The sequence below is a fragment of the Vigna umbellata genome, chromosome 1 (genome assembly GCF_029865625.1).
Source record: "Vigna umbellata cultivar VRB3 chromosome 1, Vumbellata_1.0, whole genome shotgun sequence".
NCBI lineage: Eukaryota > Viridiplantae > Streptophyta > Magnoliopsida > Fabales > Fabaceae > Vigna > Vigna umbellata.
The window spans coordinates 26,354,728-26,372,459 of record NC_142165.1 but is presented as its reverse complement, the minus strand read 5'-3'; the positions used below and the strand labels follow the sequence as shown (position 1 = coordinate 26,372,459).

Sequence of the window (17,732 nt, the reverse complement as noted above, 5' to 3'; positions counted from 1 at the left end):
TATTGTTTGTTTCCAAACATTTCATTTCCCTTTTTATATATGATTGTAAGTTTTAGTTCAATTCTTTTAAATCCTTGATTTGGGTTTTTAATTAACTATTGCCTTATATTATCGTAGCATACAATAATTTCATTTTAATTAGGTTTGTCTCAATTTTGGCTCCATATTGGTCTTTCAAAATTTTTTTTCCATTTTTTAACCTTTTTTCTGCTTTTTAATAGTTATTCAATTTTCATATTCATATTCAAATTATCATATAAAATACAATTACAAGGGCTCTAATTTAAAATTTTTCTTGTAATAACTAACCTATGACAAGTTAGATTCTTATTTAAGATCTTCGTAGTTTTTTTCTTTTTCTTTACTTTATATATTTCTCTTCTATTAATGAAACGCAAAAAACATGTATAAATTGTCATTATAAAAACGGTAAAAAATTGTTGAAGCATAAATATACAAATATGAATCAATGAAAATGAAAATGAAAATAAAAATTAATATGCATCCTTACCGAAAACAAGGTAATAAATATAGTACAAAGCAAGTACAGAGACAATGTTTTTGCGGAAGTAAATCCATTTATATTGAGCAAATTTAGGTGGGGAGAAATCCTACCTAGGATTTGGACATATATCAGATTCACTGAAATCAATCAGCACAGAATCCATGAGGAATGAATCCCTGTTGTTGCTCACAGTCCTTTGAAGGGATGCTTCCAAATGCAAACAATCCTTCAGTTCTGAGGTTACATGGCTTATGTCAGGCCTTTGGATGGCAATATCAGGAAGGCAAGACATGGCTATTTCCAAAAATTTCCAAGCTGAAGCAACATGGTAATTTCCTTCTAATCTTGGATCAACTATTGCTTTAATATCTCCACCTTCAAGTTTTTCTTTAACCCAAGTATGTATGTGACTTGGTTTCTCAGGAGTTCCTCTTATTGCTGCTTGACCTGTAATTAGCTCTAACAAAACTACCCCGAAACTGTAAACATCACTTCTTTTATTAAGAGTACCCGAGGAGTGAAATCTGTGAAAATATACCAAGAAGATAAACACAAGGTTTTAATTAGTGTTGAATCACAATGATTACCATGAAAAAAAGTTTATTAGGAGACAAATCAAAGAAAAGGAATATATCACCGAAACCAAAATTTTATAATCTTTAAAATTATGGATTAAATATATTTTTATTCCTTAATTTTTATTAAAAATTAAAATTAATTATTTTTCAAAATTTAGAATTACTTTAATGTTTCAATTTCATAAATAAGTGGATTTAGTCCGCCAAATGAATCAAGGTTAAACATTTGCTGAGTTATGTAATTGATATTTCGCCATATAACAAAAAATAGCAACAATATTTTTAACAGAGAATATAGTTTTTATATGCGTCATCTGCTTCCTTTTTTACAACCTCTAATATTGTGAAATGTCATTTTATATTTCATAATGGAACGTCAGAACACAATTCATTTCAAAAACTAAATATGTTTATTTATAAAGTTAGGAGATTAAATTTGTTTAAAATTTAAAAAAAATATATCTAATTTTAATTTTCAGTAAAAATTAAAAGACAAAATATATATTTAACCTAACACTGTTAAGAAGTAAATTTTGTTATATACTTACTCAGGATCAAGGTAACCTGGTGTGCCACCTGGGTAATTAGTTAAGACATGAGTGTCATTGTCATTTGCAAAATTTCTAGACAATCCAAAGTCTGAAATCTTGGCATGCATATTTTCATCTAGTAGGATGTTGGAACCTTTCAGATCTCTATGAATTATAGGTGGCTTACATCCATTATGCAGATAATCCAATCCTGCATAATTGGTATAAATGTAACTAGTTCCTAAAGAAAATAATAACTTTAAGAGAATGAACGTTTATGAATATAGTTTTGATCATTTACCACTTGCTGCATCTAAGGCAATTTGAACTCTCTCTTTCCATCCCAAGACACTTGAGCTTTTCTCTACAAAACAAGCTTTATATATATTATCAATAATATTGATCAAAGCCTTCTGAATCATGCAACTGTATCTATGCAACGAAATTTTTGTACATTAAGAATATTAATTACGATCATATATTTACGACTTGTTTATGCCAATAATAAGTATCTATACTTATGAAGATTTCTTATTATGAAGTTGGTGTTCAAATTTATTTTCAATTTCATCCTTCAAATAATAATTTTATTATTATTTATTATCATAAAAAGAATTCAATATACATGATAAACGAAATTGCAGTTAAATTAAGCTGATAGAGATATGGAAATAAATTGGTTAAAGTTTCACGACATCTTAAAAATAAATTCAACAATAGAAAATAATCAAAACCACAAAAAATTCAAGCCAAACATTGCATGAAAAATGCAAGAAAAGTATGAAAAATGAAGAAATTTGGTTAAACAAAAAATTATCGACAAAAATACCAACGGTCTCTTGTCTTGCATTTACCGACAGATATATCCGTTGGTAATGGGTAGGCGTTTTAATTTACCAACAAATATATCAACGACCTCTTGTGTTTCACTTACTCTATGGATATATTCGTTGGTAATCAGTGGGTGTTTTAATTTATCGACAGATATATGACCATTGGTAACCATCTCCATGAAATTAGGACAAAATTAAGGCATTTTCTCCCCCAAATTCACTCGAAACTCTTCTCCTTGCATTTTTTCTCTGGTTTCCAAATCTCAGTTTGCCATTGTTATTCCCCAATTCGTTGTCGGTGTCATGTTCCCCTACCTCCATTCTTGTTTAATCACAGTGTGTTCTGGAGTTCCCCAACTTTCACTAACTCCTGCTATCGAGAGGCCCATCATTGTGGTCTTCCCTTTCCTATGTGCTTGCGGTTTTCTAGGGTTTGTGTTTTTTTGTTGGTGGAGGTACAAGGGTTTCCTGGTTCGTGGTTATGGTTTGTGGTTGGTGGAGGTATGACAATTTCATGGTGTAGAGGGTTCGTGATCATGGATGTTGGTGTGAGGAGGCCATTGTCGTAAGGAGGGGCTCCCTAGTGCGTTGACCAAGGTCGAGGGTTCGTGCAGTGCTGAGCTTCGATGATTAAGCCATCTTCTTCTGCATAAAATACCAAGTTAGTTTTAATTAGTTTACCATTTTGCATATGGCATGTGAATCCAATGTGATGTGTTTGTTAATTCTGTTATTGCTTCTGGTAATTGGAGAATTGAGGTAAAACCAAGATGAATGCAAACTTACTTTAATTGTTGCTTGTTGTCCTATAATGTTTGATTAAATATGTCAATTTTGAAAACTATTTAAGCCTAAAGTCACAAGTCAGTGGTGGAAAATTGTTTAAGCCTAAATCTAGATATGTCAAGTTCGACAAGTTTGCTACGGAATTAGGAATGTGTCCACTTAGTTGACCTTAGTATAGATCAAGGCCTTCTAAACTCCTTAATGTCCACATTGTTGAGGGATGGAACAATTGAAAAAATTTGAAGAAGGATTCAAAATATTTATTATGGACGTGTTACCAATTTGTAGTGGAATGCACCCATATAAGGAGTTGTTATAGATATTTAGGATAATTAAGTTAGGGAAAGCTGAGAAGTTGAGGGTGTTAAAGGTACCTATGAGACCATAATTTACAATATGTGAGTTGGAGATGGACTTGGAATTGTTACAATGAATTCCTTCCCATTTGCATGGTGTAACAAACTTTCCATGTTGACAAGATATCTTGGCTCTAGATGTGTGAAGGTTGTGTTTCCACTTTAGCAGTGCATTAGTTTCATTGTTCTCTACTACAACTTCATCAACAATAGTAATTGAGATAACAATAGAAGCCAAATAAAGGATTTGGGAGAATCTTAATGGATTACTTGGTTCAAGTATAACTGGATTTTTAGGATCAAGAATATAATAAGAGTCTACCACACTTAAATTTGTGATTTTTAGGATCAAGAATATAATCCTCTAGTAATTAATCTTCATGGATTGCATGGTTCAAACATATATGGAGGTTCCAACTCAAGGCCCTCTCCAACCAAGTTATCACATAACGCCAAAGCTTAAATTACAAAGTCTAGGTGGTTTCAATAAAAGCCAACACAATTCACTCACATACATCAAAATATTTCACACTCATGCATAAATCTATTTTCACTTAAAACTCATACCAAACTAGTCCAACCCCCACAATGACACAACCATTCCTAAACAACCCCACTGAAGTGAAATATCAAGATGTATACAAAACACAAAACCTAACTACTTCTAGCATTCATTCCTCTCCTAGCACAGCCACTAAAATCGTAAATTAATGAGATAACCTACACTATGGCTACCACTCCACTTCATGATATTAACCCAATATAAAAGGGATCAGTGGCATGATAAATATATCACAACCAAAACATATACAATGTATCCAATTCGCTCAAAGAGATGCAGGGCAAGGTTGCACTACCTAACCAGTGAATATGTTACACTTTCTTAGCTTTCATACAAAAAGGTATATCAAACCGAATTAATGAACAAAGCTAAATGACACATAATTTCCCTAAAAAGAAACCATTTTGATAGTATGAAACCATTTACCCCTACCTAAATAATTCACTTTTCACTAGATCATAAATTAAGTTCGTAAGTGTTCTTAAGTGTTCAACCTGCAAAGTTCATTAAGGCACCCAAAATCCAGACAACAACTTAGTTCTACATTTATTAACAACGAATTAGCACATTTAAACATCTAGTAGTATACAACATGCTATCACACAACCAGAAGCCACTTGTAGCTAGGGGTGGGCAAACTGCACTATCTGTACTGTATTATAACCAAATTATAATTAACTATATAATAATTCAAAGAAACTGAATTGAACTAAAAAGTAGTTAAGAAAAACTAATCTGAACTTAATTTTAGTGCACTTAGTGCAGTACAATCCAGTAAACTGCTTAAGTTCAAAGTCACACTTTTCATCACATGCAATGCCTTCCTGGACTGTCCTCCTCTGGATCCTCTCTTGTTTCCCTGTCACGTGGTCTCCCAGCGCCTCCCCTTCTCCGACCACCTCCTCCTCCCTCGCCGCGCCTGCCTCCCTACGCTCCTCGCCGCCAAAACCATCTTCGTCACTGACAACTCCCCTACCAACTTCTCCCTCGACCACACCCCCTTCACCCACCCCGACCTCTTCTCCGCCTCCTCCCTCGCCGGCGTCCAGTCCTTCCTCGACTACTCTATCTTCGCCGACGGCCTCCCGCCCTCACCCTCTCCCCCCGCCGGCAACTCCATCGACTCCTTCTAGAACTCAGGTGTGTCCTCCTTCGGCTCCCGTCTCAACGACATCGTTTTGCTCCCCCTCTTCTCCTTCGTTCTTCCACTGTTACCATGCCAAGGTTTTTCAATCTCTTTTGAAAGGGAAAGGGAAAAACGTGGGTTTGCAGATTTTCTTCTCTTTCCAACGAGAAGTGTTCTCAGAACCCGAGTCTTTGACAACAATGGCGGCAGTAGGAAATTTTGATGGAAAAAGGAAATAGAAAAACCTACGATTGAGAAAGGAAACAGGAAAACTGAAACCATAGTTAACTGTATTCAAAATGAAATAGTTCAGTATTTTTAAACTGAACTGTTAACCAGTATAATTAGTTTTCAGTAAAAGTAGTTTTAAGTTTTTTAAGTTTAAAATAGTACAGATAAACTATAATTTAAGTTTCTTAACTTAACTATGCCCAGCCCTACTTGTAGCTAAGAAAAAACACCAAACGCTAGACTATAGTATTATTACAGCTTACCCAAATCATTTAAACAATTAAACCACGAAACAGGATCACATGTAACACTTGGTCTTAGTTAGAATGCATGCAGACTGTACTTCAATAACTTTAAATTTATTTGCAGTCCAACATTCATGCCTCTGACCATCATTGCAGCGAAACAATCAAACCTTAGTGTAATAGTCTAATCAAGTCACAGAACATCTCACCAACTCATGGAATTCATCATAACACATTGTAAAAAAAATCAAACAACAATTGAACACAATTTCTTCCCTTTGCTCCAAGCTTATTACAAATACAAATATGAGACATAGATTAAATACCATTTCGGTCAGGATTCCACTTAGAATATCACAAGAAGCAGGACATCCTCTGAACACACCTTAAACTAGAAGCATGGTGTTGTATCACATTAATTGGCAGGTTTTGGCGACTTGTTAACTTTCTAACTCAAATTATTTTTCTTGTTGGTACTTGAGTTATGCTTAAATCATTGGCTGATTTACATGTGTTGATTTCTTGTTGGTGACTGCAATACTTAACAAACACAAGACTTGACATAGGATTCTTAATAAATAAGCTTAGCCAAGTCATCAGCTCTCTCACTTTAGATCACTAGTAAGGTATAACAAGAATATTTAAGTATCTTCAAGATATCATTCACTCTTATTTACACGTTAAACTATTCATTGACTTGAACTTAATAAAATTCTTAAATGCTCTGAACCACAAGTGTGAATGATAAAAATCTATAATGGTTGGTTAATGTATCTTTTTTAGTGAAATACTTGTCTCTTGATCCTTCAAGAAGAAAAAGGATTCAAGATTTCATAAAGGTCTCGTTGACTTAGTTGCTAAAAGAACTAAAAATAATTAAATAATTACAAAAATAGGTTTTTACAAGAATTATTAATTAATTTTGTTGTTTAGTTATTGACATACTACATAAGTGAAAGTAGATAGTGATCAATGAGAAAAAAAAAATTATGATCAATTCTCTTTACTTAACATTTGCATCTGATTCTGCTTGTTTGAGAGAAAAATGGAAAGGTCTTATGATGTTAATTAACATGTCATATATATTAGAAAGAAACTGTAACTTAACAAACCTGACAAATGTTCTTGGAGGTTTCCTTTTGATAGATATTCGTAAATAAGTGCTTTAGCATCACCTTCATCACAATACCCCACAAAAGAAACCACATTTCTATGATGAACAAGCGTTAGAAACTTTGCCTGCATTTTAGAAATGTTTAATATATCTTAAATTAATGAAAAAGATATATTTGTTGAGCAAATTCGAGAAAAGAAGAAAAAAAAAGGACTAATTAATCAATTGTTCCATCTAACCTCTGACTTAAACTCCTTGTAACCTTGCTTTGATGACAGAGAGAGTTTCTTTACAGCAACTCGTTCACCACTTTGCAAAGTGCCTAAGTAAACTTCACCAAATCCACCTTTTCCAATCATTGTTTCGAAACCGTTGGTAATATTATGAATCTCCGAGTAAGAAAATGTTTGATTTTTTAATTTTAGTTGATCTTTTCTTGAAGTTGAAGATATCCCTAGACAATGAAAAAAGAACACATGCCATTTAATGAATATTCATATAGTGCAAAATATTCAGAGCAAAGTGAAATATATAAAAAGAAAAACCAAATACTTGAATTGCATAATATTAAGAAAGCTAGTTGAATCCTTCAACAAAAATGTCACTATTAAAGAATTAAAAATCTAGAGAGTTAAATATCTAATAAGATGCTTTTGCGATTCTTCATTCTTGTACTTTAGAATTTCAGATTAAACAAATTGTAATAAGAGTAGTAATTTGAAATTTACATAGAAAAATAAAAATAAAAAAGTAGAAAAATTTGTTCTTATAAGCTTGTGTAAAAAAGATAGACTAGTGATAATATATATGTTGTTGGTGATATATACTAATTTAGTTGGTCAGTGATAGTTACATTATTTTAAAAGACAAAACCATCCTATGTTTGCAGAAATAATTAAAAGAAAATTCTCATAAGAGAGAATATATTGTGATGCTAATGTTATAATTTTCTGAGTAAATATGTCCATGGATAGGAGACATTTAAGAGTTTAATTTTTATTTATCATCTAGTAATGAAAGAGAAAAAATATAGATATATGATAAGTTTATCTATCAAGCAAAAATAAAATAATACATATTAAAAAAATTCTAAAGATTCAAAAGGAAAAGAATGAGAATAAATTTAATGATAGTGATTGGGTGTACTTAATATAGTAATATTGTAGAAAATATCATATGAATTATGAGTATACCTCCTTCATTTCTTCTAAGTGATCTCCAAATCATAATTATGCCCACTATTATGATAGAGAACACAATTGATGCTACAATAGTTGCAACTAATGTAACAATATTCTTCTTCTTCTTGCATGATCCTATCAGACATATATCAGTATTCCCCTCCAAACTGAAATAATGTATAAGCGTATGTTATCATGCAATAAATATAATAAATACGAAGAAACAATTTTAATCCAATAAGACATTAAGTTTTTTCTTAACATTTTAACTCCTAATTTTGAATTTATAAGCTTTCAATTTATTTATAAAAATTTTCACTTAATATTGAAGTGGATCGACATTTTACAAGGAGTGAGATTTAAATGTTATTAAGTTTAGGAGTTATTTGAGATTTAAAGTTTGACTTCATGTTCCTATTATCATTCTATGTTGAGATGAGAGATTTTAGAGACAAAGAAGGATCTTATATGGCTTAATATTAAGGTATTATTTCTTTAATGTTGCATAATTAATTTTTTGTTTTAACTTATTAATCAACATATGTGCTAATGTTTCATGTTATTATTTTTACAGTAAAATCTTGTTAATTTGAACACTAGGATGATGAGAAAGAAGAATTTATTTGTCATTGTCAGATTGGATGATATTTTGCGTCAATCAATTGTAATATATATATATATATATATATATATATATATATATATATATATATATAATTTCTCATAATCTCATTTTCTTAATTATTTGTATTGGAAGAGAAAAGTTGACAGGGTTTGTAGAGTCTCACCTCCATACTATGAGACTCCATGTGGAAGGTTGTTTACCTAAAATCAACTAATTATATGACTTCTGATCTTGCACATATCATTCCTAACAAATTTGTAAGTCTATGTACACTTAATTATTGAACCTCTCAACAGTGGTATTAGAGCAAATTTGTGAGGGCTTGACTCAAAACGGACAATATCTTACTAGTGTGGAGATATGTGTATATTGAACCTCTCCAACATTAGAAACAAAAACGCAATGCAGATAATGAAACTGATAAAGCAGTGAGGAAGTATAGAGAATGTATGAGAGAAAGAGTTTGAAAGTGAGGAAGTATAGAGAATGTATAAGAGAAAGAGTTTGAAAGTAACACTATGGAAGAGTTATTATTTCAGCAGTGAATAACAACGTTTATATACAAGAGGAAAACATAATAAAATGGTACAACGGTATTAACTGCCTAAGTCAAACATTACAGGCTTGAATTACATATCTAATATTAATAACATTTTAAATTCTACTATCATTTATAAGTGAAGTAGTTAGGAGTATGTTAACTAATGCATGATATAATGTAGGATTTTTTACATGAGTAATTCATAAAGTTCATTTCTTTCCAATGGTCGATGATATAACCATAATAAGAAGATAGTAATTACTTTAGTGCCAATTCAGAGTGTGTCACTCAAAATGCCATGCAAAAGAAGAAGATACAATTCAGAGTGTTAATTGTAATTCTTGTAATTATATTAATGATGAACTATTTTTTTGTCCTTTATTTAGAATTTTGTCTGTCATGATAAACAACTTAGTATAGAACATATTATTTATTATGATGGTGAGGTGGTGGAAGATGAAGATAATCTCATTGCTCAACTTTTGAACATATTATTAAGGTTGAGAAGAAAACTCACAGGTGGTTGGACAACAGAGTTTTTGGTGTCAACACTTTTGTTGTTCCTTTGTATGAAGATAATTTGTCAACGATGTCAAAAACTTGTTGCAAGGGTAATTTTAACATATTCTCATTTTACATTCATTTTAAAGTATACATATATTAACTTGCATTTAAATTTAATTTAATTAGAGTTAAGGCTAAAACAAATATTTTAAGTGAAAAAAGCAAAACAAAATCCTTTCTAATTAATTTTTTTGCAAAGTTAAATAAATTTTTAATACACACTAATTATTTTATCAATAAATTTTTAATAATATTGTGATTTATTTCTTATTTTAATGTAAAAAGCAAGATGACTTATTGAAATGTGACTGCATTGTATGATTTAGATGAGAATCATCATTTATAAGGTATTATTGATTCCATAACGAAAGTAATATGTTTCAACATTTAGTTAACTTTAAATTTACTTTTATTAACATTTAATAATAACATGATTAAATATTGCACTTCTTATAAAAGATCATTGTTCAAGGAAGATATATTACGTATAACAAACAATGACAAAAATAGATAGTTATACTTACCATATTGTTTGCAACATTAAGTAATTAATTTAGGTTAAATTAGATTAACTTCATTGAATTTAGATAAAAAAATTCTTTATTTCATGTATATAGATTGATGTGTATTGTTGTTGGTTTTGAGTATTACACTAAAAAAACAATCAAAATATATCGAAAATGTTACAAGTTCATATGTAACAATCTTTTTATGGATTTTTTATAGATTGAAATTTGTTGATAATATTTCACGACAAAAATTTGTATCTGTAAATATGTCGATAAATTTTGTTGTCATGAGCGAAGAAAAATCCATCGATAATTATTGAGGGAAATATCCGCCATTAAAGTTTTTTGATAAATACCATGATCTAGTTTATCTTTTTCTTCCTTTCTCATTCTTCTTGTTTCTTTTAGGCTTTCATTTCTTTTATTTGTGAATGGTGACTCTCGTGGTAGGTTCTCGTATGATTACGATAACGTGAGGATCTACGGTGGTTTACGATAGTGTTACAATGGTGAAACCTTATTGTGAAACCACATGAAATTAGATTTTCTAAGTCACTATGGTTCTCCCTCATGAAGGATAACAAAATCAAATTCGCCTAATCCTATCACCGTTCATTATCTAGTTTTGCAGTTTCAGGTGATTGTGTGGAAGGAGTTACTCCAATGACGTGAATCTGTTTAAGGTTCATGAGCTAACATTGGAGTTGTTGGTTTTGTGGTGTGTGGCTCAAATAATGGTGAACCGTGTGAATCTGCATTCATGTTAGTGGTGCGATTGTGAGGAACAATAGGTTCGTGGTGCCTTCTATTTGTGTCATGGTGGCTAAATGGCTACGTGATGGAGACTCTTCAGTGAGTGTGTGGAACATGATCTACTCTTATTTTGGGTTGTTCGCATGCTGACGCGAGAGCTACATCTAGCCGAGCTTCAATCTGAATTGCTACTAGTGGTTGAAGGTGTCGCGATTTTTGTCGTGAGAGGAGATCCAATGACATTCATAATGACTACATGAATGGCTCACAACTAGGTGTCATGGTTCTATTCGAGAAAATGGAGATGAAGGGGACACGTAATATGTTGTGGTTTGTTTAATTTTGAAGTGGTGAATAAATGTTACATATCTCTTCTTGATTGGACAACTTTAAAAGTGATAGATTGATGTCATGTAATTTGATGCGAAATTTCGGCAAAAAATGTATTGTTCTTTTTATCGACAAATTTTTCCGTCAATAAATTTATCAGTAGTAAATTATGTAATTAACAACGAATTCATTAACGAATTATTCTCTCAGGAACACATATTTTATAAAATAATTTTAAAACAAAAATATAGTTAACCTATAAAATGAAAAATTGTTTTATTTATATGAAATGAATTAATCTAATTTGTGTTGATTGAGTAGTGTCTAAATGTTTATTAATAAGTCTAGTTACAAAATTATATGATAATGTTGAGTGAGCAAACCTCAATTGTAAAGAATTACTCTTTGACTTCGCTACGAGGGCATCAGGAACGGGACCTGTGAGACTATTCCTGGACAAATTACTGCAAAGATATTGACGAATTTCTTCACATCAATTTTTAGAAGAAAAGAATAATTTCTTTCAATTAAAATTACCATATACATAAATTAATTCATAAAATTTTCTCTAATATAACATTTTATTTTTAATCTATACATAATCTAATTTTAATTTATATAAAAATATTTATTTTATTTTTTCTTTTAGTTTTTCTCTCTTAATTTTATTTTTATAAATAAGTTAAGTAGAAACATGAAAAAAAAATTTGTAAGTTTAGTCAATACTCAATTATAACAACTTACAGTATCTTCAACTGCGATAACTTGGCAAAGAATTCTGGCACCTCTCCCACCAATTGATTGTTTGACAGATCTCTGCAACATAGTAATAATTATTGTTTTGGTTTTCATTCCTTAACCTCCTTGCATAATTTTCCTTACAAAATGCTAAATTTAATAAATGGAACTTACAAAATCTCTAAATTTGCAAGGTTGGAGAATGACACATCTATGTTGCCCGATAATTTACTTGAACTCAGGTTTCTGCTTAAATTTCATGGTAAATATATGTCATTTTATCCGGATAAAAATAAATAAATAGAGAGAAATGAAATGAGAAAAGAAAAAGTCACTATAACTTTGTTAATTTTTATATATTAAATGACTAACTTTAATTTTTCAAAAAAAAAAAGAAAACAGTTAAAAATTAAGTAAAATTTACTAAAGTTACTGAATTTTCCAAAACAAAACATTATTACTACTTTGATGTGACCATGAGAAAATCATGTCGAGAAAAAAAAGTAAACAAGGAGGTTCAAAGAATTTAGATACTGTAATAAATTTTTTCATAATCACTTATAAAAAAAATCTGCTATAAATTGAAATAAATGATTACGTAAAACATATTTTTACAGGTTGAAATAAAGCTTTAGAGAAATTAAAATCCAAGAGTTTGTAAGGCATGAATTAGTTTTAACTTACAAAATTGTATTTATGTTCTTCTTCAAAATCTTAATCACTTGATATTTCCTATGATTTTGTAAAGTTATATACATTATTCTCACTCAATCCATTGTATCATGAAAATGTTACTTACAATGAGATGATTCTTGGAGGATTCCTAGCATTGCAAGTCAGACCATCCCATGTAAATCCGGTGGGTCCGCAGGGGTCTCCTTGCCACTTCATTCTGGAGATCTTATAGATGTCTTTGATGCGTTTGATTGCATCGACTGATATTAATTTCCAACAATTATCAAAATTTTAGGATTAAGATAATGAACTTAGTAATAAAACAAAATTTTAAATATTAGTAATTAATTATGTTTTGATAAGTAAAAGTGAAATTAAGTTACCATCATCTTGGTGCGTGGGTGAAACAGACTGAGGAACGACTCGATAAATCTCATAAGCATTAAGCATGGCAGGTAAGTGAGAGTCAGAGGTGGCTTTAATGAAAATGTTGTTAATGCCCATTCCTTGTTCTACCGTAAGTTGTAGGGTAACGACCTCCTTGTACGAAAGGCTAACGTTTTTTGTGACATTAACTTGAACATCTTCTCCAAAGCCATTAACAAGAACATTCATTATCCTTTTCTCACTACTATCTACCCTTTCCTCAAAGTCAAAAAAATGAAGATATACTTTATATTCGAAACTCCTGTCTGTGTAATTCCTCCATATATTCACCGAATCAGACAACCTCAATGCCCTCACTGCAGTGTTCAACACTTCTGTCGGCAACTTGTAAGGATCATTCAGCGTATCCAAATCAATACCTAATTCTGTGCTCATTTCTTTCTCATTACGTGTTAACGCTCTTGCAAGCCAAGACCTACCATATTCGTCATCCATATACCTATCATGATTAAACAAACAATTTTAAGGTTTAATTTGTTGTCATATAGATACGCATATGTATATGTATATGTATATGTATGTATAAGATTAAGCGAAGTGACCTGAGCAATTGGTTGGGTGCATAAGAGACACCAAGTGTGACTCTGGTGAGGAGATCTAGAGTCTGTAAATTCAACAAATCTTGATAAACATAAGCACTTCCCAGAGGCCACAACTCCAACAGTGAAATGAAAGGTACTCCTTGCTCAACATTCACCAGGCAGAAATCAATGGTGTCCGTTAAGCTGGTATAAATAGCTTCAACTCGACGAGTGTTATTAGCCACACTGAAACGTATGAAAGTGAAGACAGTGACATCAATGTACAAATCAAAAGTTGGAGGCATACTTTTGTTGTCGTAGTTTCCATACGCAAAGTAACCTCTCACAATGTATCTCTTGTTCTTTCCCTGTTTGGGTTTCAAGCTATAGCAATTCCTCTTCCCTTCTGGGAAGCTTCGAAGTGACGTAAGCTGTTTGTTAATTTGAGCTTGGGTTTCAAATGAGTTATTGGAAATGGTGTGAATTTCACCGAATTCAATATCATCGTCTTGGTACTGTATGCTGGTCATCAAGTCAATGTAGCCCTCCTTTACCCCACAATCAATGCTTATCACATCTACAATAGAATTGTCACACAATAATTAAGTAGCCAATAGATATGGGTTTATGCTTCATTTTTATCAAGAATTAACAAAATAAAGTCTTAATTAGTATACCTTAGCTCCAAATAACGCAAATTAATTAATATTTTGAGGTTTTAACTTCTCCTCTGTACGAGATTTTTTTTTATTCAAATTTGAAGGTAGGCTTATGGTAAAACTCACTAGAAAGAGTGACAGGTGAAAGCATAATCATGATTGAGAGATGTAAAAAAATAGAGTAATATTTTTTACTTTCGTATGTATATTTTGTACAAGAGATATGAAGCATATCAAATGCTCTTTTAGTTTAATTGTATGCTTAAAAAGAAAAGCATTTCAAGTTTGAAGACTAAAAAGCTATATATTGTCAAGGTTGAATGGCATTGTTATTGACAAACCCCCTCATAAACCAGCACAAGCTTCATAAAACAGACCACAATTGCTACGTAGAAAAAGAAAAGAAAACTAATGACAATATATATATATATATATATATATATATATATATATATATATATATATATATATATATATATATATATATATATATATGATCTACTATAAAGATAAAGGACAGAGATACTAAATTTCTATATTTTTAAACTTGTGCTTGAACATTTATATTTATATATATTCATTCAAGATTAGAAAGAGAGAATTTTAATAGAATAAAATTTTAAAATGTTAATTAAAATGAACAAAACTAATATTTTTCATTTAAGCTCTCTCTCTCTCTCTCTCTTTATATATATATATATATATATATATATATATATATATATATATATATATATATATATATATATATATATATATATATATATATATATATATATATATATATATATATATATATATATATATATTCTTCTTTTTAATGTAAATTATTTACAATAGTTATTTTGCATAATCCTCACCTGACGTCAGGTGACCTCATTATTAGATGTAGTAGTTAATTATTTTTTTTTATTCCTTGTAAATTATAACATCTTTCATACTTAACTTCAAAAAATGAAAAAAAGATAGATTTAGAATAAATTCCAGTTTGTCATGTTTAATATTCTAAATCTTGATATTGTATTTCTCACCGGAAATAATCTGGCCGGAAACTAGAATAGGAAGAAGGATTATTCTAAATGTAATAAAACAGTCATTACATGTACTTAACTCAGCTATTAATTTCATGAAGAATTATATATAAGTTTTATTGATCCGTAAACGTTGATAAGAAACATAGAAAGTTTATACCTGAATAATCAACATTGGCAAGCTTTCTATGAGGAGTTTCATCGATTCCTGCAGCACGATTTATGGTGGATGAAGCACATACTGCTACAACCACAATCCACTGCAACGCTCTCTCCATGATTCATACAGAGAAAATAAAACAATAAATGGCAAGAAAAGATTGGTTAAAACTCTTTGCAGACACCATTATATATCAGTGTAGAAGAAAGAAAAATGGTAGTTCTGATTTTGAAAGCTGAATGGCAAACCAATGAGAAAGGAGTTAAGCCATTTGAATATTCAGTAAGGTTTTTATATGTCAAATCGAATAGTACGTGTAGAAAATTATTAAAAATAATAAAATTGGAAAATACCTTTATATGATTTTTCATTATAATTATGGATTAAATCACGGAAAAGAAAAAGAAAAAAAAAATATAGCATACCTGTAAAAATCGTTATATTTAATTAAAGAATAAAACTTATCTATAATATTTTATGTACAGTTAGTGCTGTTCTTTCATTAGATTTAGATTTTTACTTTAAAAGTTCATATTTTATCAAATATATGCCACATTTTAAAGATAAAATTCTAAATTTAATTAGGAAAACAGGTCCTAAAGTCAGTATATAAGTTTTAATATATATTTAGAGGTTTGACGAAGACTCCTTCAAGTCCTGGTCTTAACAGCTCATGAACAGCATGCCATATATTAAATGCGTTTCGTTTAGAAAAGTACGTAGCGGAATTACACGGATGCATGCCTTGACTTTATCCATTTTTATTTTATCTTTTTACTATTTAATTATTATTGTGGTTGGTAAATATCATTTTTCTAATTTTAATATGAGAGAGATAGGTACGGGCTGGTCCGCATTTAAGTTTCCACTCTTAAAAATCTCCACCGAAAATAGTTCAGCTGCCTTTTACTTCTTTCACCGCACATTATCAGTACATGCACTCCCATTAATCATTATATCTTTATGTTTTATTTCAATTGTGCTTCTCCTTCGTCACTTTTCTTGCCTGAGTGTGTTTTTTTTTGGATTAAGGAGTATGGCGAGCTTTGATGGTGGTTTGGAGTTAGTTATAAATATATTTTTTATATTATTAATAAATAATATAATATCTCATTTTAATAGATTACGACGATACCAAATAAGTGTGCTAAATAAACAAATAAGTGTGCTAAATAAACAAGGGATAACATATATACGCAAAAGTAATAAAACTAATGCTAAGAAGTTTACTGATCTTAGCAAACCATCTACCATGTCTTGTTTCTATTACAATAATATTGGTCACTTATCTAAAACATGCTATTATAAGAAGGTTGGTGTTCCTAAATGGAAATTCAAGTGGATTCCAAAAGAACCAACACAAGCAACTAACAGCAAAGGTCCCAAATTCATTTGGGTACCTGCAACCAAACCTTTCAATTGTTTTACAGGTAAGTGAGATGAATCACAGATACAATGACTCAAGGAAAGCACAAAACTGAAACATATATCCTTCATAGCTCCTTAAGTTCATCAAATGTGGTAACTGGCTATAATATTGACAAAACATGCATCATTTATGTTCTATGTAATCACTTGGATGTGTGTGATGATTGTTGGTTGTTTGGTATGAAAGAATTGTGTGAAAATTCATTTATGCATGTTTTAACCGATTACATTAGTAGTGGAATCGATTAAACTTTTCTCATTGTTTTCACTTATTGTTGAAATTGCATGCAATGAACTTAATTTTTTAGATAAAGAGGTTAATCGATTATATCTGACTCTGTATGGGCTTTTCAATTTTCAAATGGGCCACTACAAAAAAGAAGGGCATTACCGAAGGCCAGAAGCCCTCGGAAACAGCCCAAAGCCGTCGGTAAAAGGTAATTATCGAAGGCTTATCGACGGCCAAAGAGCCCTCGGTAAATCCCTTGTCGCTAACATTTACCGAGGGCTTTAGCCCTTCGGTAATTACCGAGGGCCAAAAGCCTTCGGTAATTACCGAGGGCCAAAAGCCTTCGGTAATTACCGAGGGTCAAAAGCCTTCGGTAATTACCGAGGGGCAAAAGCCTTCGGTAATTACCTTTTATACTGTAATTGGGAAGTTATACACCCCTGAACGATATTTACTCTGCCACAATTTTATACTG

At 30.8% G+C, this 17,732-nt stretch overlaps 1 protein-coding gene across 2 annotated transcripts; it reads right to left on the bottom strand.

Annotated features, from left to right (window-relative positions):
- Positions 1 to 404: 404 nt before the first annotated feature.
- LOC124839901 (putative leucine-rich repeat receptor-like serine/threonine-protein kinase At2g19230) lies at positions 405 to 15,839 on the bottom strand. Of its 2 annotated transcripts, XM_088102080.1 has the most exons (13): positions 15,601 to 15,839; positions 13,772 to 14,327; positions 13,166 to 13,668; positions 12,907 to 13,042; positions 12,282 to 12,353; positions 12,114 to 12,185; positions 11,753 to 11,833; positions 8,060 to 8,214; positions 7,106 to 7,320; positions 6,865 to 6,991; positions 1,915 to 1,977; positions 1,632 to 1,824; positions 405 to 1,029 (listed from the first exon to the last, which is right to left on the bottom strand). In XM_088102080.1, the coding sequence occupies exons 1-13, from the start codon at positions 15,716 to 15,718 to the stop codon at positions 612 to 614; spliced, it is 2,709 nt and encodes a 902-aa protein (XP_087958206.1). In that variant the 5' UTR covers positions 15,719 to 15,839; the 3' UTR covers positions 405 to 611. The 2 variants fall into 2 exon arrangements, with proteins under 2 accessions (XP_087958206.1, XP_087958210.1); XM_088102084.1 differs by lacking the exon at positions 12,282 to 12,353.
- Between the last annotated feature and the right edge of the window lie 1,893 nt (positions 15,840 to 17,732).